This window comes from Drosophila persimilis, unplaced genomic scaffold (genome assembly GCF_003286085.1).
Source record: "Drosophila persimilis strain 14011-0111.01,24,50 unplaced genomic scaffold, DperRS2 tig00000002-arrow-pilon, whole genome shotgun sequence".
Classification (NCBI taxonomy): Eukaryota; Metazoa; Arthropoda; class Insecta; order Diptera; family Drosophilidae; genus Drosophila; species Drosophila persimilis.
The window spans coordinates 3,630,229-3,650,476 of record NW_020825289.1 but is presented as its reverse complement, the minus strand read 5'-3'; the positions used below and the strand labels follow the sequence as shown (position 1 = coordinate 3,650,476).

The 20,248-nt window shown below is 44.3% G+C and overlaps 4 protein-coding genes across 8 annotated transcripts in view; 2 read left to right on the top strand and 2 right to left on the bottom strand.

Moving 5' to 3' along the window:
• Positions 1–3,708: 3,708 nt before the first annotated feature.
• Positions 3,709–6,039, bottom strand: LOC6590378. Of its 2 annotated transcripts, XM_026985961.1 has the most exons (4): positions 5,819–6,039; positions 4,355–5,758; positions 4,199–4,295; positions 3,709–4,136 (listed from the first exon to the last, which is right to left on the bottom strand). In XM_026985961.1, exons 1-4 carry the CDS (start codon positions 5,987–5,989, stop codon positions 3,763–3,765), a joined length of 2,046 nt encoding a protein of 681 aa, XP_026841762.1. In that variant the 5' UTR covers positions 5,990–6,039; the 3' UTR covers positions 3,709–3,762. The 2 variants fall into 2 exon arrangements, with proteins under 2 accessions (XP_026841762.1, XP_026841761.1); XM_026985960.1 differs by having other exon boundaries at positions 4,355–6,039.
• Positions 6,040–9,022: 2,983 nt separating this feature from the next.
• On the top strand, positions 9,023–9,948 carry LOC6590377 (protein pxr1). The gene has a single exon (XM_002015443.2). The coding sequence runs from the start codon at positions 9,122–9,124 to the stop codon at positions 9,881–9,883; it is 762 nt and encodes a 253-aa protein (XP_002015479.1). The 5' UTR covers positions 9,023–9,121; the 3' UTR covers positions 9,884–9,948.
• A 1,652-nt stretch (positions 9,949–11,600) lies between these two features.
• Positions 11,601–17,220, top strand: LOC6590375 (PDZ and LIM domain protein 7). Of its 2 annotated transcripts, XM_002015440.2 has the most exons (6): positions 11,601–12,500; positions 14,490–14,641; positions 14,759–14,850; positions 15,604–16,370; positions 16,429–16,496; positions 16,569–17,220. In XM_002015440.2, the coding sequence occupies exons 1-6, from the start codon at positions 12,294–12,296 to the stop codon at positions 16,654–16,656; spliced, it is 1,374 nt and encodes a 457-aa protein (XP_002015476.2). In that variant the 5' UTR covers positions 11,601–12,293; the 3' UTR covers positions 16,657–17,220. The 2 variants fall into 2 exon arrangements, with proteins under 2 accessions (XP_002015476.2, XP_002015477.2); XM_002015441.2 differs by lacking the exons at positions 15,604–16,370; positions 16,429–16,496; positions 16,569–17,220 and adding exons at positions 14,984–15,156; positions 15,291–15,551 and having other exon boundaries at positions 11,674–12,500.
• Positions 17,221–19,224: 2,004 nt separating this feature from the next.
• The window catches only part of LOC6590272 (calcitonin gene-related peptide type 1 receptor), a 34,655-nt gene continuing 33,631 nt past the window's right edge, over positions 19,225–20,248 (bottom strand). For 2 of the 3 annotated variants that reach the window (XM_026986670.1, XM_026986672.1), the window contains exon 11: positions 19,225–20,242. In XM_026986670.1, the coding sequence (XP_026842471.1) occupies positions 20,234–20,242 (9 nt within the window). In that variant the 3' untranslated portion in view covers positions 19,225–20,233. The remainder of the gene's footprint in view (positions 20,243–20,248) is intronic. The other variant, XM_026986669.1, reaches the window with a different exon arrangement.

The window sequence follows — 20,248 nt, the reverse complement described above, 5'->3', positions numbered from 1 at the left end:
GAGATTGGAAATTTTCATACATAGAAAAATGTGATACAACAGAAACAAATATTTTCTCTCACTTTTATTTGCGTTGTGTATATTTATACATATGAATGTATGGAGAGGGGATAAATAAAAACAAACGAATAAATATCAATCTTGACACTGAAAATTATGGGGAAATACATTTTTTATAATGGTTCATTAAGAGATTTTGTGTGCCAATTCAGGGTTATTATTTATGCATAAGCAAGCTTATACAATAAGTAGGAAGTCTCTCTGGATCCTGTAGTATCCATTATTTTTCAAAATTAGCAAGTCACTCGTGGCTCTACACTTTTTCAAACAAGTCGGCGGGACAATACAACCCAGAAAGCAATAATATTACTGCCTGACAAGATTTTGCTCCAATTTCGATTAAATTTCTAATTCCCGTTGACAATTCTCAGGAGTACAGTCCAGCCAGATCGAGAAAAACACTTGAATTTCAGGGCGCTGGGAATGAGTAAATTTTGGGCAGGTTGACAACAAGAAAATCACTTTAGTTGACGTCTGAGAGATCATCCATACGCTTTATGACGCCTAACTGCTCTTAATTATGCTCTGCTTCATTTCTAATCAGATTTTGTGTTAATTTCCTCTTTAAGCCTCCGAATGGACTTTCGATACATCTGGTATGTCGTCTTTAGTTCTTTACTTTCTTTATAGGAACAATAATGCATGTTTGTGTGTGTAGACTGAGGAAAGTTCTTATAAAGAGAAAAGGACGCAGTGGTGTAAGGACTAAGACTAAGGACACCTTACGGTTCGAGGAGGGGGCAATGTGTTGGTATGGGAATGTGGGATTGGCTGTCGTGAAATGGTAAGCGAAACGATATGGGGAAGGAGTCTCTGTACTGATGGTACATTTATCGTATGCGTTGTCTATTCTTAAGGCTAAGTAACGATATATTTAAGGGAAACTAGAGATATAAAAAGGGGAAAAATGAGGCGGTGGCGATCCCGCGATGCAGCGCACTGTGACGAACCTTCTTATGGTTCGTTACACAGATAATCGCGAAAATTAAAGATGAAGTGCCGAAGAACTGTATAAGGACTCCCTCCCAATCCCCTCAGAATAACTGTACTTTATTTTCTGGTTCTGAGTCACTCAGTTCTTCTAGGCCAACTGGTCGGGCTATATTTAAATTGCTAGTATAACGTTTCCTTGAATGTATATTTTGCACCAATAATGCCAACAACTCGTCAAAAAAAAACGGGTCAAGCCGACAAAAAAGCCGATTAAAGAGGATGAATTTTTAACGAGGGGGAACGTTGTGAGTTGCTTCGGACACCGCAACTCTACAGTTATACCCGATACTAAGTCAGTATGGCTCTCCTCCGGCAGACGCCGCTAATATTAAACGACACGACAAAGAGTGCGTGCGAGAGACACAGAAAATCAGTCTGAGCGTGACGTAGGGCGCTGCGTAGCCACTGCAAATTGATTTCTTGCTTGTTTCTCGAATGTGCAATATTGTGGATGCAACAGATTTTCGTCCTTTGTGGGGGCGGAAGGGGGTGGGACGAAATTCTGAGATATACGTTTTATAGTGAGATCTAACAGAAGTGCGGATACCAAATTTGGTTTTTCTAGCCTTAATAGTCTCTGAGATTTGTGGATGCCCCAGATTTTCGTCCTTTGCGGGGGCGGAAGGGGGTGTGGCGAAATTTTTACCCAAAACGGTCAAGGTCCGATATCACAGGAGTGTGGATGCCAAATTTGGTTGCTCTGGCTCTTATAGGTTCTGAGATCCGTGAACTCAACCGACCTTGAAACCTGAGTGTTAGAGAGAGACAGAGCGAGAAAGAATGAAATTTTTTTCTTGTTTCTGGCTATAATAATTATACAATCTGGTTAAGATTTTACAATCTAGAACATGTAGTCATCCTCTACGATTCTGCGTTTTTGGTTTTATCGTATCTTTAAAAATGTGGATGCCACAGATTTTCGTCCTTTGTGGGGGCGGAAGTGGGCGGGGCGAAGTTTTGAAATATTCTTGTAGCAGTGACATATCACAGAAGTCTGGATCCAAAACATCGTTGCTCTAGCTTTTATAGTCTTTGAGCACTAGGCGCTGACGGGGACGGACAGACGGACGGACGAACGGACGGACGGACGGACAGACAGACGGACAGACAGACAGGGCTCAATCGACTCGGCTATTGATGCTGATCAAGAATATATATACTTCATGGGGTCGGAAACGATTCCTTCTGGACGTTACACACATCCACTTTTACCACAAATCTAATATACCCCAATACTCATTTTGAGTATCGGGTATAAAAAAAGTTGTCCTCTTTTCCTGTCCTGGGCATTTGATTTGGCGAGTTGCTGTCGTGCACGGCCGTTGCCTGGTTATTGACGATGCTGTTGGTGCCGATGTTGGGCTGCTGTTGGGCTGCTGTTGGGCTGCTGTTGGGCTGCTGTTGGGCTGCTGTTGTTGCTGTCATTCGCGGCCACAGCCAAAGTGGAGGAATCCTTCTAGTTTGAATTGAATTGAATATGCTGCTCAAATGATGTTAAGGGTTCGTAGGTACCAGCTGGTGTTGCACTAGCACTTGCTGCTGCGCCTGCCTCTTTGCCTGGGGCGCAATATCGATGATGGACTGCTGCAGTTTTTCTGTCTACATACAAGCGTATGGACCTGACCTGCGCACCACTTCTCTGGGCGAACAGCTCCAGAACGTTCTGCTTATCGTACTGCTGATCCTGATCCTGGTCTTGATCTTCTTGCTCCTGCAGCTTCAGCGCTCGCCGCTTTAAGTCACGCTTGAGGATATCCAGCTGCCCTTCGGCAGTGCTTCGGAACTTCGAAAATCTGTAGTTGTTGGGACTTCAGCGCGGTGCTGGGCGGAGCAGTCGGCTTGTTGTGAGACTGGTGGCTTGGCTTCGTAATCAGCGGCCCCAAAAATAACGACCAACGAGTTTCAAGCGAATCCGATGAATTTTTCAAATAAGTTTCCACCATGTTTCGACCATTGTGGTATTTGAGGTTAGAAAAAAAACATGACGTAATGGAAATAATCTGACCGTGTTCAGGGCCCCAATAAAAAACAGGAATATGATCCTCTGGTTAGTCAGAATTGCTATATGTATTTTATATATTACTTTACAGGTCTCGCAGGTCGGTGATCTCGGACAAGACAGTATTGACGAATGTGTGTCCTCAGTTCTCAACGCCATTCGTCAGCTGGGATATGCCCGCCGAGTAATGGGCCCAATCTCCGACGGATGCCCCGCCAGGGAGTGCGCTGTTCTGTGGGATTACGTTCACCTGCGCAAACATTTGTCGGAGGAGTACGGAATAATGGACACTGCGCAGGAACAAGCATACATTTAATTCAAAGCAAATAATTGGCGAGACACCACATATCCGCTGGTCGCGGTTGATGTGCTCGGCCGAATTGCGACGGAGGTAGCATCGGTGGAGTTTCTCGGCAATTTGACTTTATTTTTTTGGTTTTTCGCATGTTTTATAATTGTATAATGTTGTTTGTGGAATGTGGATTGGGAAAACGGCCTATGGGTGACAAGCCACTAAACTTATGGGGGTTGTATCCTTCATAGGTTTTGATAATACTCGTATCTAGTCAAGTATAGCGTGTCACTTGGTAAATTGGAGATCTGAAAAGGGTAAAACAGGCTGCAACATAAGGCCAAAAGAATGATCCTTATGAATATCAGTATCAAGGAGTTTCTATCTTTATTGTGCAGCACAATTTAGTCGAATATTCCTAGATGGAGATCGATTCATACTCTTGTATGCGACGATTGAGGTTCTTCAGGGTCTCCCTTAGCTTGAAGACGCTGGTTCGCTTCACCAGCAGTCCCTTCACTGTGTTATCGTATTCGTACATCAGGGAGGGCATCGACAGGATGCCGCCCTGGTACGACATTTCCTTCTGCTGTTTGCGGAGCCTTGTGCGGTCCATCTTCGCACGGTAAAGATCCTCTCTCTTCGCGTGCTGCGTGTCCAAAAGCTTTTCAAGGGAGGCCTTACAGAGCTGAAGCTTATGGGCAAGAGCTAGCGCCTTCTCTCGGTTGTGCTGAATCACATGCAGGTCCACATGGTACTTGCAACGGAGCTTCTTCAGTTCAATATTTCGTTCTGGAGATAGTATTAGATAGATTAGAAATTGCATGAGTTGGAGCTAAAAATCTATGGTATACCCTCGATCTTCTTATCCAAAGTAACAACCTGATTCTGAATGGATATGAAGTCGTTTATGTACAGATCATCGCCCACACGTTCCAACTGATTGATTTTCTGGGGAAAGAAGAAAGCAAAAGGTGATCCTGGGCCCACATCTGGTCGCAAGAACTTACTTCGGTTAAACGACCCAAAGTGTGCTTCATGGTAATGAGGACGAGACGAGTGTCGCTAATCTCGTTTCGCTTGACATTCATTAGCCTCAGCTCACGATCCGTCAGCCGCTTGAGATACTCCATATCCTGGAGGGAGAGATAATGTCGTACCGTCTGATTCAAATGCGCTTCAGAGCGCGATGCGTTGGTTTGAGTGTAGTGCAGTTCCAGGAGCACTTTGTTCATAAGACTGCTGTTCTTGCGCTTGGCCGTAATGAATCGATTCCTCATAAAATCGACCTGGTCCAGGGACGCAGTGTACCGCGTCCCGTAGGATCTTGCGTCTTCCGGGTCTAGCTGGGAGAATACTCGCATGTTCTTGCTTCGCTTGTAGTACTCGACGAGGCGACCCTGCAGGAAGATGTTGTCTAGTTTCTCAAAGTAGAAGTTTTTCGTGACGGTAATGAGCTCTTCCATTAGCTTGCTCTTGTCGCATCGGGTTCTGAGTAGATTGTCCAGATTAATGGTCTCCGATTTGTTGACCAGCGCGTTGATGAGATCTTTAAGAAAGTCTTGGGTAATAATCATTAGCTCGGTTCGGTGCGTACGTGCCTCGGCATCGCTATCTCGTTCTTTCTCTCCCAGACTCTGGGTAAGATAGGATTGCCGGAACTGGTCGAAATCGTGTAGAGACTGGTCACCCTGAAGTTTTGGGACTGGCAGGTCATCGTCCGACATCTCGGGGCATTCCACTGGTTCTTCTTCCGCTTCTATAGCCTCCTCTTCTTCTACCCTTTGGGTCCCTTCCGACGAGGTGGAGGTTGTGCTGCTCAGAACCTCGCCGGTTAGTGGATCAACAAAAATGCCAACATCGGATACTGCCGCCTGGATGATGGACTCCTGTTTGATGAGAGATTTAACATGCACCAAGGATTCCTCGGAGTAGTCCGACAAACTGGGCAAATCAAAGTCGTTGAGAAAGTCCTCCTTCAGTCGAACGGTATCTGTGCCCTTATCAATTCTCCTCTGAATGCTTATGGACGACATTTCCACGTCAATGTCGGAGTAATCATCGTCCTCCATATCTCTGAGCACCGCATCCTCGTAATCCTCCTCCAGCAGATGTGTGTGACGAGCCTGCAATTTCTCCTCTCGTTTCCGCATCTCGCGGAACTCCGCGTGATCATCTTCTTCATCGGCGATTCGTTCCTCTTCTAGGTCCCCTGCATCAAACGATCGCCTTGAGGTGTCGTCACTAATTATGAAACGCTTTTCTTCCATTTCTTTTATCCGAAGTTTTCGGTCTGCTTTTTTTTTCTTTTTTAAATCCTCGCCCGAAACATACATTGGCTCCTTCACATCTTCCGGTTCCTTAACACTTTCATCGTCCTTTAATGTGGCTAGTTCTGCCGAATTGCCCTGCTCCTGTAACCCATCGACAGCATCTTTATTTTCTGGTATTTCCGGAGGGAGAATGGATTTCACCTTCTCTGTTTTCTCGGGCTCTTCTTGGCCCAGTGCTTCCGACTCTGGCGCCTGATTTGGATCCTCAGAGCCATTTTGAACATCTGGGACATTTTGGGACTGGTCGTCTGCGATCTCTGTGATATCGATGGGCTCAGTGTTGTCTGCAGTGGGGTCGGCTTCTGTATCCATGTTAATGTGTTAATGTTGTTGTGGAGTATGTTTTTAGTGTTAGCGATAAGTTGTTGTGTATCTAAAACTACTCGTAGCACATATGATGTGAGTTAAATGTATGATAGTGACAACTAAAACATGGGTGAACCTTTAACATCTTACGGAAAACCCAGCAATACAGATATACAGAAGTTAATGTTGTATTCAATACTGTTTTCCAATCATTAATAAGTTGGATTTGCATTTTTTTTGTCTCAGCTATTTCTCAAGATAACGGTAATATACTTACAACAATTTCATAGTGGGTACTTAGGTAGATATGTACGCAATCGTATGATTTATGTAACCTATACAAAAAATTGTATAAGCACGCACCGGAATTTGTATCGGAACCCACAGAGTCTCCATACACAAAGTTTTGGTACTGTAAGGGCTCGCGCACACTATAGCTGAAAGGGGAGCTGAAAGCGGAGCTGATAGCTGATTTATAAGCTCTGAAAAAACAAACACACGGCACCGGTGCAAGTGCGCACATTGCAGACTGAGCTGAGCTGAAAAAGCTCGCTGAAATCAGCTCAGCTTAGTTTGATCGATCAAGCATGTTTGTTTTTTCAGCAAGCTGATTGCTGATTTTGTTCAAGTGTATTGGTTCATAAGTGATCGAAAACGGGCTGCAAAACATTGTTAAGCGAAATTACGGTTAACCCAGCGCTGGGGAATAAGCGGGACTATTAAAAATATTTGAATAATAGTTTTATTTCTATAATTTCTGGAAGGCGATAAATTGGGCAAAAAAGTTTTATTATTTACCATTTTCATATGTCAATAATAAATATAATATACTATGTCCCCAAGTACAGTAAACGCTCGAAAGACATCACAATGTTTATTATTATACAATATAATGAATAATTGAGAAATTTAATAATAATTCGTAAAATAAAAGTAATAAGAATACAATACATAACGGAAATGTGGTTGAAATACACGGAATAAAAAAAAAAGAAGAAAACTTCCGTCGGGCTACTGTACGTACTGTGAAGTAATAATTCATGAACAATATAATAATAATAATTATAATGATATCTATTGATGCCACTTAAGGAGATAGACAAAGGGAGGCAATGGCTTTCAGCTTTCAGCAATCAGATCAGCTGTCAATGTACGCACCTGCAAGCTGATTCTGCCTGAGAAAAGCTCTGAGATCAGCTGGGCTTTCAGCTCTGATTTCAGCGTCGATTTCAGCTCCGCTTTCAGCTATAGTGTGCACGAGCCCTTATTGATGAAGATCAGGAATACATATCTACATAATTCTACATACATTCTACACGAATTCCCCAGCAGCGAGACTCTTAGTGAATGCAATCGATCGTTTTTAGTTCATGAAACGTCCGCTGCTAAATATAGTGGCGCTACTTCGATTTCGCCGATTAGTTACATTTTACATTTAAGTTCAAAATTCAGAGCATGGCATATAATTTTAATTTCTCTGCCGCCTCTCCACATATCTTTAATTTAAAGCTTTTTTTTTTATCATTCCCGCTTCATATTTTGGTGTCCCATTTGTGGTATCCTTTTGGGACTGCTTTAAATTTGATTGATCGTTCCTTTTGCTCGCGCCCGTGTGATTGTGGGGCAAACTTTATGACATTGATAAATTTTTAATATATATGACAAAATGTTACGAGGCGAGTGGCACATCTATGTTGTTTGTTTTTTCTTTTTTTTTCTTTTTGTGTTTTATTTTTTTTGTTGCGGCATCAGGTGCCTGCCTTGGATTTGCATAAAGTTCTGCAGTGTTGAAAAGAGTAATTTGCATAGAAAATACTGCCGCACTTGGAGTGGATTTCAGCTCTTAATACTTTTCTTTTTATTATTTTGTGAGTATTGTAGGAGGTGGTGCGGGTAGCAGACTGATTCAGCGAATCCAAAATTCACTTAAATTAAGCATAAGAGACGACAGGAGAGGCTTTTTTCTTGCTTGCCTCGCGCTGCCTTTGATGTGCCGAGGCCATCTGGGAATCATATTCAATAAGCCTGTTCTGGCGGGGTCGTTAAAGAACTTTGCGGGGTGGAGGACTCCTCTCCGTCAGGGCCAATCGAGTCCCCTTGGATGGTGCTCAATAAATTTGTCTTCCATTTCATTCAAGGCGCTTATTTAGCCGCGCCTACTTTAATGACGGCTTCAGGTGAACGTGAACGGGAATAAAATGGTTTATCGTCCTTTAATAGTCGAGTAAACAGTAGGCACGAAATAATTGCGGTGGACATTCGTCAGGCCTCCCATATGGATTCGATAGGCCGCTCACGTCCTGTCTTAAAATGCGATTCAGGACTTGTGAATAGTCCTTTCGCTCTGTTGTTTGTACGCCTTAAAAGATATTTTCGTCTCAACTCAGCCCAGAAAAGATTCGGCGTCTTGTGTATACTTGAACTTGAGAGGTCTCTCAAGGCGCGTCGTCACGTTCCGCTTTCCGAAAGTATAATTTATTTCGTCAGCAGGCCACCGCCAATTGTGACCAGTTACGGGTTGCGTGTACAGCGATTTCCATATACATATGTATGTATGTACGTACATATACGAGTATTTGTGCAGTGTTTTGCTTTTATTTCTGGGAACGCGTCGATAATTACAAATTACGCCTCGGCCTGATCTTCTGATGATCCGCATCTGAGCTGGTCTCGGCTCTCGTTCTCAGAGCGCGGGCTTATCAGTTAGATTCTGTTTACGGGTCCCCATCCCCTCAATTTGTTTTTATGAATTATGCAAGCCAGTCCAGACCCGGTCTGAAATCGCAATTGGCACAATCCGGCAATTGCGCAGTCTGCAAAGGGAAGAGTGAATGTTCGACGGGAAGGCAATCTATTGGCACATTGCAGCAGCTCTACTTATAGACGGGGATGACTGTGCCAATGGCTGGGGCCGTTATCAGGCACGACTTGCTTGATGGATGCTTTAATTACATTTAAGACGGACAATCGGATTCGAGGCGATAATAAATTTGTTGAGGTTTCGTGGGAAACCTTACAGGGCACCCACAGTTAGTGGGAAAACACAACTGGCAGCGCGAGGTTCAAATACAGAGATCTGGAGGCAAAGAGGCAAAATTTGTTTCTGAATATCGATAGCGGATTATAAGGTAATTCACAATGCAGCAATCCTTGCTGCTCCTGTCGCTGGCGGCCCTCGTCCTTAGTGCGGCAGTTGCCCTGCCCCTGAGTGTAGAGGAGTCCGCCGAGAGGGGATCCAGCCTGCAGAGTGAGATGGAGATGGAGTTGGAGAAGGAGCTGGCAGAGAGTGTGGAGGGCGATGAGATATTGAGTACGGGTTGGGACAGCAACGAGAGCAGTGGTCCGAAGACTGTCGTTAAGCGATCGCCTGAAGCGGCTGCCAAGGACGCCAGCAGCTCCTCGGAGGAGCATGGAAAGGACAAGGACAAGGCCGAAGCCAAGGCGGACAGCTCCGGCGAATCTTCCGAGGAGTTAAAAAAGAAGGAGCAGCAGCCGGCACAGGCTGAACCGGAACAAGCAGAACAGAGGAAAAGAAGATCCACAGAGGCGGCTGGCAAGGACGCCAGCAGCTCCTCGGAGGAACATGGAAATGACAAGGAAAAAGCCAAAGCCAAGACGGATAGCTCGGGGGAATCCTCCGAGGAGTTGAAGAAGAAGGAGCAGCCTGAGCCGGAGAAAGCCAACAGGAGAAGACGTCAGGCCATCAAGGACTCGCACAGCGCTGAGATTGTGGATGATGATGAGGATCCTCTTCATCAAGACAGTCAGGCTGAGAAAGAGGATGGACCTGTGCCTGCCATCACTCCACCGGACAACACCAGCATTGAGGACTACGCCCAAGGATGCGAGGTGATGGAGGTGAGCTCCAAGGAGGCCAACGAGACAACCTACATCGAATGAGCCCTCACATTAAACATAAAGTAGATTTAAATAAACTAGAAAAAGCCCCGAACAGGCGTTCTCAACTTTTGACGTTTCCCTACCCTACTTTCGCCTTCTTCGGCTGTGGGGAGCACCTTATCAGCGCCTGCTCCCGCTCTTATCAAGACAACGCCGTCAATGTCGTCGCAGCTCAGTGGCGATGATGCGATGTGCCAGTCTGATAAGGGCCTTGTATTTGTGTCGGTGTTTCTACCCTTGAAGAGGGTATTGGGACTTCTTTGCACAGATATTGGCAGCGCAAAGAAGCATGCATTTTTCAATACTTATGTATTCTGGATCACCAGCAAAAGTCGTGCTGCTATGTCTCTGACAGTTTTTTCTTTTCATCTGTCTGAGAATTTATATAAAAACTTGCTCCCCAGTTGGCTCATCCTTCCTGCGTGCTGAAAGCTGTCAAGATCTGATCTCCGAGGCGTCTATTGTTCAGTTGTTAGTGGAAAAAGAGATCTGCGAGGGTATCTGACGCTTCGGTTCGGCTTCCCTTCGCTTCTTTCTGAAGTAAGTTTTCTCGTTTGCGTATGGTGGAAGTATTCTTTCCATGAATTTAGATTTGTCTTGTGTACTTGGTGTTTGGACTCATTGAAAATGTTGCTCTTCTGTTGCCATTTTTCTTTTGGCATCATCCTTTTGTCAGGCCTGCCTGTCTCCTGTTTCTCAGTGTCCATTGCTGTAGTTCCTTTTGGTATTCACGTTTCGGTTGATAAGTCACGTTCTGTTCTGCTCGCTTCCAGTCCGTTTTCGCTCTGCCAATCTTGTGGCGAAACTATTTTGCTCATAATCAAATTTCCCATCAGAATGACATCCATATGTTTCTTTGTAGAGCTCTGGCACGTCGCAGGCAATTATTAAAATTTGATTTTTGTAATGCAAAAATTTAATTATCTATCTCCAATTATAAGTTCTTATTTTTATTTTGCATACACTCAGAGATAAGTTGCATATTAAAAATAGACACAGCCATATTTAAATATGGCATAAATTCGGTGATTAAGTGAGATGAAATACATAGAATTATCTTTAATTTACACATAAATGTGTTAATAAGTCTTTTTAAGACGGTCAAAAATGAATCTAAGTGTAAAACAATTTAACATAAATTAGTATATAAAATTTGCATGTAATAGTTTTAATCTACATATAAAAATATTTAATTTAAATATGAAATATTTTAAATTTAGAATACTTCTATATGAAGGTCAGTTGTAAGCTTTCTTTTGTATTTGATACTTTTTATTTGATTACTATGCTTGCGCAAAATGTAAGCTAAAACACTTTCTTTTGAATATGTTTACTCAGTACTCGCTCAGTATGCTGGAGGGGAGCAAGAGGGTATGGTGCCCAGCTGCCGATCGACATGTACCGATTTATACTGTTTCTTCTATCATCAGCCAGCGCCCAAGGCCCGCAAGTCTGTTGGGGATTCAATTAAATAACTGTTACCCTCACATTCTACACACAAATTGGATGTTCGCATAGTTCTGCAACAGATGTACATATAATCTGCGGGTAAAAAGTGTAGACAAAGAGCTCGGCAAAAAGTGCAACACATCGGGAGGCAAGAACGGCATCCCAGCCACGCAGCAGAAAGGCAGAGGTAGGGGCAGAGTCAGAGAGAGAGAGGCGGGAAAAACTAAGTGAAATATAGTAGAGGGGAGAGGCTGGCAAGCGGCGGCGGCAGACATAAAGAATGAAGAACAAAAAAACGTGAATGCAGGCACAAAGGAAAACTTCTCGAAAATTATTTTAGTTGCCCGAGTCGTCGAGTGCAGTCGTGTGGAAGTTACGGAGAAACCAGAGCGAAAGACGGAGGACCGGGGAGCCCAGCGGGAAGAGGAAGGCGAAAGTGTGAATACATTTTTCATAATTATCGGCCAAGGGGCAGTCATTCCGGTAGTATCCGGCGGGCTAAAGCATTCTGCCGGCAGCGATTTCCATTGCAATTTCAATTTCCATTCAAATCGAAATCCGAAATTGCACAATCCGTTCAGTCTGCTCTGCTGGTTATATAACTCGCAATATTGGCCAAGATTGAAAGTTGATTCTACGAACCTTCCATACAACCAGCGAGCGTGGAAAAATCCTTCTGCCAGACGCTCGTTGAAAAGCCGGCAAGCCACAAATACAAATAATATTTTTGCACGGGTGAAATTTTGACAGGAAAACGAAAACAAGCAAGCAAAAAGAACAACGTTAAAAGTTTTCACAAGCAAAAGAGCAAACGAGAGAATAGACAAGAGAAGAAGCGCCGCAAGCAAGAGCAAGCACAAAAATTTATAAATAAAATCAGCAGCACGAGGAAGAGAGTGGCAGCGACTGCGAAAAGTGTGAGAGAGAGAGAGAGACAGAGGGAAGAGAACAAAAGGAAGCAATGCCGGAGCAACTGGGTCTCCAGTGGTCGACGCCGGAGACAAAGAAGAATGCGCCCATTATCAAGATGTCCTGCGGCATCGGCGACACAGATGCCTTTCCCGCCTTCGATGTCGATTCGGATGCGTATGCCTCCAAGGACGACACCAAATGGGGTTTCCTGGTAACCGGCGGCGCCGAGTTTCACATGCCGCTAACAGTCTTCCAGGTGAGTGGGTCACAGTGGATGGGCACAGTCTGGGAGCCCTACCATCTGCCTCTTGATAGTTCTGCAACAGCTGCAATTGCGGGTCTGTTATTACACGAGTACCCTTTGCAGAGGGTATTATGATTTCGCCAAATGCTCACAAAACAGAGAAGAGAGCGTAGTCGACATGAAAACTAGCCCGGCAGTTTTGAATACATTTCATTTGGAACCTTCAAAATCGCAACAATCAGTCAGTCCTTGCAGGCACAGTTATTTTGCTCTAACCAAAATTCAGAACGCTTTAGTTTCATATATTATTTCTTTATAGCTCAGATAACATGTGGATTCAGTAGGAACGAGCGATTGGCAAGGGTATCAATGACCTCGTTCATTCGAAGGTAGCTTTCATTGTTGTTGTCGATATTTTTTGGTCGAGTGCCAAAAAGCGAAACTCGAAGTCGAAATTTGATTCAAATTAAGCCATGACGAAGTCACTTCCAACGTAAATTGGATGGCTGCCGCCTAAAAGAAAGGCACATTTTATTGTTTCTCCCCGCGATCCACGTTCGATCTGTGTTTTGGGGGCATCTGCAGCGGATGCCGTGCCATGACGTTTGGGGCCGCCACGCCGCCTCTTTTTGGCTCACTTGAGTCAAGTGAATGTACAATATTTGGGTTAACAAAAGGCGCCTATTATTCCACATATTGCACTCATGAACATAAATATGTGCATTGCGTTTCAGTCCAATAAATAAATTAAAAAAGTTTTGTATCTGAGATATATACTAATATATTCACCGACTGCTGACTTCTCTTATGATTTCGAATATTGCATTGTTTATCCTACAGCTATGAAACGCACTGTACTGTAGATAGCCCAACAAAACTATTTGTATTGCCACATTTTACTTTTGACGTTTCGCGTTTGGCTTAAAAGAACAAAAATAATTTTTTTGTTTTGTTTGAAAAACATTTTAAAAATGGGCCAGCAAGTGGGAGGGTATGCTGAACCATTTTGGAGGTGTGTTACTTCTTCCATAGTCCCACACTAAGGATTTCCTCATAGGAAAACTAAAAGAAAAAATATAATGAAAAAATATAGAACAAACATTAATATAATAACATAAAAGAAATTTAATTAAAAAATAAAAAACTAGACTCTTCTTTTTTTTTTGTAGTTTTGTGTGGGAATATAATATATTATCAGAGATAGAAAAAAAAAAAATACAATTGTGTTGTTTGCTGTTACTGTTTGAGCAACTTATAGAAAAGTCAAAGGAAAATGTAGTTAGGATGATTAAAAAAAACCGTTTCATATGAATGAAAAAGTCAACATTTTTAATTAATTAATAAAAAAATAAGTAAATCGTATAACATGTATATTAATGCATATTGGACCTAAAAATGCATAATACATAGAACATAAACATTAAGATTGGAGTTAGTAATGTATATTATATTTGTTCTAGGAAGGAGTAAAACAAACACATTACCATAGCAGATTTGATGGAAAAAAATATTTTAATATCAAAATAAACGAATCTTCCATTTAGTTTTATGGTCTCAAAGTTTGCAATATCTATAGTTTGCACCTATTCAAATTCGTAAGATATTCCCAAAACATGCAACATGTATTTTCTAGAGTGGGTAATCTCATGCAGAAATTTGCCCATGGTACTCCCCAAGTCGAATAAGTTATATCCTCAAGAGGCGCATCGTTTTTGCTTTGCTTTCGATTTCCTTTGTTTGTCTGGGTGTTGCTTTTTGAGAGCAGACATTTCATAAACATACGAGTGTGTATAGTACAGTACTATGTACATACATGTCATTTGCATCTGTCGATCTAATATCGTGTATATCTGCCCAACCTAAACCAGAGATACGCAGTATTCTGGTCAATTGCGCCCCGACAGTCGTATCGCACGGTTTAAGTGTGTGTTTCATGTGATCAGCGGAATGTGATGGGACTTTTGGACAGTTTAATTATCAATCCTTAACCCGATTTCGCAGGTTACACCAGATGGTCTGGCTGACAAGGCGGGCATACGTCTGGGCGATATTATACTCGAGATAAACGAAGAGGACGTCACGCAGCTGACTCTGACCCAGGCACACGAGAAAATCAACGCCTCGCCCAAGAAGATACATTTCCTGCTGCGCAAGTAGGTTGCCCCAGATGCCCATCTATCTGTGTGTGTTGTGCCTGTGTCTGAGACACTTTTGGGCTCTTTAACGTTATGTAATGAAAAAAGTACATATGTATGTATGTTTCCTCACAGCATGGAGGAGGACGATCAAATGGGGCAGTTTGAGGCCGGCGAAGAGAAGTCGATTGTGATGCGAGTGCCAAAGCCGATGCCGCCGCCCAGTGGTGAGTGTTTTCTCTGGTCTGTCTCCATCGCATGACCTCCCACCTAACGAGTACCCACATCCAGGTCCAGTTCCAGCCCCAGTCCCATTACACTTCTCGGTACTCACTTGGATTTGTATCTATATTTTTGTAGACTTCCACCCAACCCCCCTGCTTGGCTCACGTTGTTGGCATCCGATCATGTGGCAAGACCCACCCGAGCCGCCAAAGCCCAAGAAAAAGAAAACCAAAACGGAGCTTGATGACGAGGGCAATGAGGTGGTGATTGAACTCAGCGAGGACGAGTCCTCGGACGAGGAGGAGCAGGTGAATCAACGCCCACATAATTGCATGCCAACAACATTTGCAAAGCGAAACTAACCCATTCTATCTGTTTTCTCTCCTGTCTCCTGTTTGCACTCCCCCGCAATTCCCAATCGAACCACCGTTTGTTCTGGCAGGAGTTGCCCCATCACCGCATCATGCGGAACATTCGGCGCTTCTTTTCGGAGGTCGGCGACAATCGGGAGCTACGCAGCAGCACCATCGAAAATATGCTGCTGGCCCTGCCCACTGCATCCAGGGCCAAGTGAAGATGCTCCGGCTACAGTCCCCCTAGACCCCTTATCCTGTATCCTATCTATCATGTACATAATTCGGAATATATTTTTTGTGCGTGCCTCTGTGCTTGTCGATTGAATAAAACCCCCAACCCCAACAAAGCCCAGAGTTAATCGAGTAAAGATCCTGCCCTTTCTGATGGATTCCGCGCAGGACGCCTTCTGGCCAGCTCCATTGAGATGCGCCTGCTGGAGATGCAGCGGAAGCTCTCGGCGATTGCCGAAATACCCAAAATTCTGTCCTCCACCCTGGCCACGGTATCTCAGAGCTTTGGCAGAATGAGCGAGGAGGAGGCAAAGGCACAGGCCGCGGCCTATATACAGCGAAAGTGCTCCTACGATGAGGATGCTCTTGACTACGAGCTGAGGGATGGCGGAGACGAGGACGTGCTGGGTGACACTGACATTGACACTGACACTCACAGTGTTGACAGTGATGAGGATGATTTGGTACAGGTACAGGACGGTTTGAAGCAATCAAAGCTGCTGAAGGATGTCACCCCGGAATCGGATTATGCATCGGAAGCCAATTACCCGGCAAATGAGGGAAGCGATGCCAGCGATGACTCAGAGGCGGAATCGGAGTCGGATGATGGGGGCGCGACTGGGAATGCGGTGTTCTTTATGAAGCTGCCTGCAGCGTTAGTCGAAGATGCCACCTCCTATCCCTCCAGCAGTTCCGAAACCGACGACGGCGGCGACTTTTTGAGCACCACTTACACATGGAATCTCCGCAACATACCCACGCTGCGTATCAATGATGATGAGGCTGAAACCGATGCCGAACTGACGCTGAGCCCGCAGCAGCAGCCGCTGCCGAAGGAAGAGCAGAAATCTATGGCAGACACTTCAAACGTGCGTCCTGCCACACCCACACCTCAGGCACCGCCACAGGAGTCGGCCGAGGGGCAGACACAAAAGGTAATGGCAATCATCAGTGCCAACGCCAACAGCTTAATGACTGATTCCTTTCACACAGTTGCTGTTTAAACTGGACAAGATGGAGCGCTCTTGGCCCTGGGCAGACCGTGAGAGAATCATTTACAAGTGAGTCGACTTCTTCACCTAACCCACATGTACATATACCTCGTCTACTATGTACTTTGTATGTCTTTACAGGCAATCCACATGCCATTTGGTCCCTCGCAAGCCGCTGGGAATGGTCGGACAGCGAATGCAACTGCTCCTCAAGGCGAAGAAGCAGTAGTCCAGCTTTGAAACAGATCCCGACTTAAATATAAGTTCAAAAGGCGGAGAGATTGGTGCAGAGGAGAAGGGAGGCAACCAACTTTTAATTGAGTTCATTATGCAACAACAACAGCAGCCCTGACTCTGGCAGCAGGCAGCACACTTCAATTAACAGCCACTCACACACACCAGGGCGTATGTGCAACAACTGTATGCAAACTTATTCGCTCCTGCCACATACTGCCTGCCGCCCTGTCGATTTAGTAATTAAAGTGCACTCGCTGATGCCAAAAAATCACTGCCAAGCACAAGCGAAGTTGAAGGCAAAAGCAAATGATATTTTCACTCCTGCTTGTACTTCTGTTCCACTCAGGTGGCTTTTATCTTGGCCAAGCTCGTGCAATGTTCTGGCCATCTGCTTTTGTACATTAGAGCCAGAAGCACTTATCCCTCAAACATCTAAACGTGTGCGTCGTCTTGCCACTCGGGGCACAGACAATGCGTTTGCTTTACTCAACTTTGTTTAATATTTTCCCATATTTCTGTAAGTTATTTTCGCTAGTAAAGACATATTAATTTATTATGAAGTTTTCATTCTTGGAAGAGAATTTAACATTAACAACATGTCGACTGAAGAGTTCTTGCTACTTTTTGTCACGGCTAACAATAACATTAAGCAAATCTATTCGGTAAAATGTAGGTATGTGGGTATTTAAATGAGATTCAAACTAAGTGATTTTTGACAACTTACAAGCACGTGAAACTACTCTCTCGATTCACCAACTTCCAGCGTATTTGATATGGTATGATAAAACTGAGTGTTTCGTTTTCTGTTGGGGTTTATAAGTTCAAAAGCAAAGTTTTGAACATCACTCTCATCTAAAAGTTAAAAAATGCTCGCAAATTTCAATAGCTTGTAAAGCTTTCCATACCGTCCATAGCTTAAGGGACTCAAGTGTCCTTTGCTGGGCCACACTCTTATGTATATGTATGCACTCGTGTAATGTGTTGCTTCTGCTCTTTGCGCAAATGTTTGCCTTCTGAGAAATGCACTTCCAAAGCTGTCGGCACTTAAATTACGCAGAAACAGAGCTGACACACAAATTAAACATCTCATTTATTTGCCTGTTGCTGCCGCCTCCTTTGATAATGGAGAATGGAGTAACTCCAGCGCAATGTTCGAATGAGCAGAGCAGAGCAAAGCAGAGAGCAACTTCATGTTTTCTGTGCTTTTGAGAGCGCGAATAATCTGCGAATAATGAGTGAGGTGAGTGCTCACTTGTACCTGGACGTGATACAGCCGTGAAGCGGCAATAAAATGCCACTTAACACACCAACTTTACACGGCAGGAAAAAAAGAGAGACCAAGCTCGGAGCACACTCTCCGACTCGGCATTCGCGTTCAGCCAACTGTCTGCCACTTGCAGTGACGCCATGAAAAGCCACAAACTCGCACACACACACACACAAACACACACTCAGACACAGCACAATAACGGCAACAGGAAATGGACAAACAGGAGCCACACCGCAACGGGTAGTTCTCAATAAATGTCAACAAATGTTGACAGCAGCGCAGTGGGACAGGGACCGACCTGCGGCATTGAAAATTCGTGTTTGCACTGGGGCACTGTGTGGTGGGAGTGGGTCAGCTGTGGCCTGTTCTGCTCTGGCGCACTTAAAGTGCTAGGGATGAAAGCCGGCCATCGTAAAGATACAATCTGAAACTTGGAATGAATATATTTTCATTTTTTACCACAAATACATCATCATCATTTAAATGATGTAATCTTTTTTAGTCATTTTTATTTCGTTTGCTCGATTTGAGGCACGGAAAGTGCACAGGGAAAACTGGCAAATGCAGATCTCTGCAGATTTGGTAGATAGCTAACAGCGAAAGAAAGAATTCTCTGATGTAGTTGCTGAGCCACGTTAATTTAGCAGCGAGCTAACAGCTAAAGATCAGATCATATCACATATTTTCTGCGGGATCTGTGCTCTCTCCGCACCAAATATTTCGCTCTCGTTTTTTGGTAAGTACGATAGGTAGGAAGACAACAATAGTTTTGAGCCGCCCACACAGCTGAACTTTTATCAAAGCTCTTATTTCATTCTGTCCCTTATTGCAGCGCAAGAATCAGTGAGAAGTACCATAGCAAGCCATGTCAGTTTTAGGGTGTATTCTACCGAAAATAGGATTGGTTTTGATAAATTCTATGGGGAACATTACACTATTATTTGTAATATTCGAATATCCTGGAGACTGTACTTACCTCAACTCTGGACTTTGATACCCAGGAATTTTTGATACACGTCAATAAACATGTCGTCGCATGTGTTCCTTGTGCTCTCCTAGTGCTGACCAGAGTGACAGCCTGGCCATCGTTCAGTGGACGTGGGTGGGGCATGGACAGTGGCGGGGAGGAACAACTGCTGAAGGGCCCACTTCAAATGGCATTCATTAAATAAGCATTAGATTCTGCTCTTTATTGTGGCTGTTGTTGGCTTCATTAAAGAAAGTCAAAAGTTCACTAATTGGCTAAATAAGAGATGGTACAGAAAAACGTGCGTCGGTTTTTGGCATAGATACACATAATTAAAATTTTATTCCATTTAGTTATTCCGTACATAGCACACTAAAAGCGATTGCCAGAAAGCTCAGCTTACCACAGAGAGAAGCGTAAGGGGACTGGAGGATGTACACCTAACACTTAACACTTAAGACAACAATGATATTTAATATCCACGTAAATTCTAACATTCATAAATACTCGTACAATAAATAACATATGCTATCATAAATGGATATTTCCATCGCCCGACCATCGCTGAAATCAATTTCTCTTCTTCCCACGAACGGAGGGTATAAGTAGCCCAAGCAAAACTTGGGGAGAGACTATGAAAACTTAACTGAGGTACTTGGGTACTTGGGATGATAGTTCTTTATAGTTGGTGGGTTGCACTTGCCCGCAGGCGAAATTTATTTCAGCCATGCCTGCCATGTTCATTACTTGATTAGCGGTAGTCATATTGATGATTTGGTTTAGTTTCAGCTGCTTAAAACTATGAGATGTTGTGTGACCTGCACGGTGGTGGGGGTTGGGTTGATTCACTTAAAGCGCCTCATCGGCTATCTGCTGATGGCCTGCTCTCTCCATTCGGACAATGACAATGCCCCTAGCATTCGCATGGGGTTCTCCGGCTGGTCTCTCCGCTGCATCTTCCGCTATGGTCGTCATCAGTGTCGGCTTTCTGCCGGCGACATCTGCCTCGCCGGCTGCCACGAGCACTGCTTCCGCGGTTCCCACAGTCAGACAGGACGCTGGATCCCGCTCCTCCATTAGGGGCTGCTGTTGGCGCGAGTTGTCAATGGTTTGTCGGCGGTGTCGGAAGGGGATTTTGTTGCGCCAGCTCTCGAGGAGGCTCTGGCTACCCGTCATGCTCTGGCTGCGGGCTCTCTGGTCCTGCGGCTGGTGTTGGTTCTGGTTCTGGTTCTGGTGGTGTGGTGCCGAGGAGGCTCGTCGCTTGGCCGACAGGTCCTTTAGTCATACCTTCTCCTCGCCGGGCAGGGGCGGTCCGCTGCGCACGAACTACAATCAAAAGAACTGAGA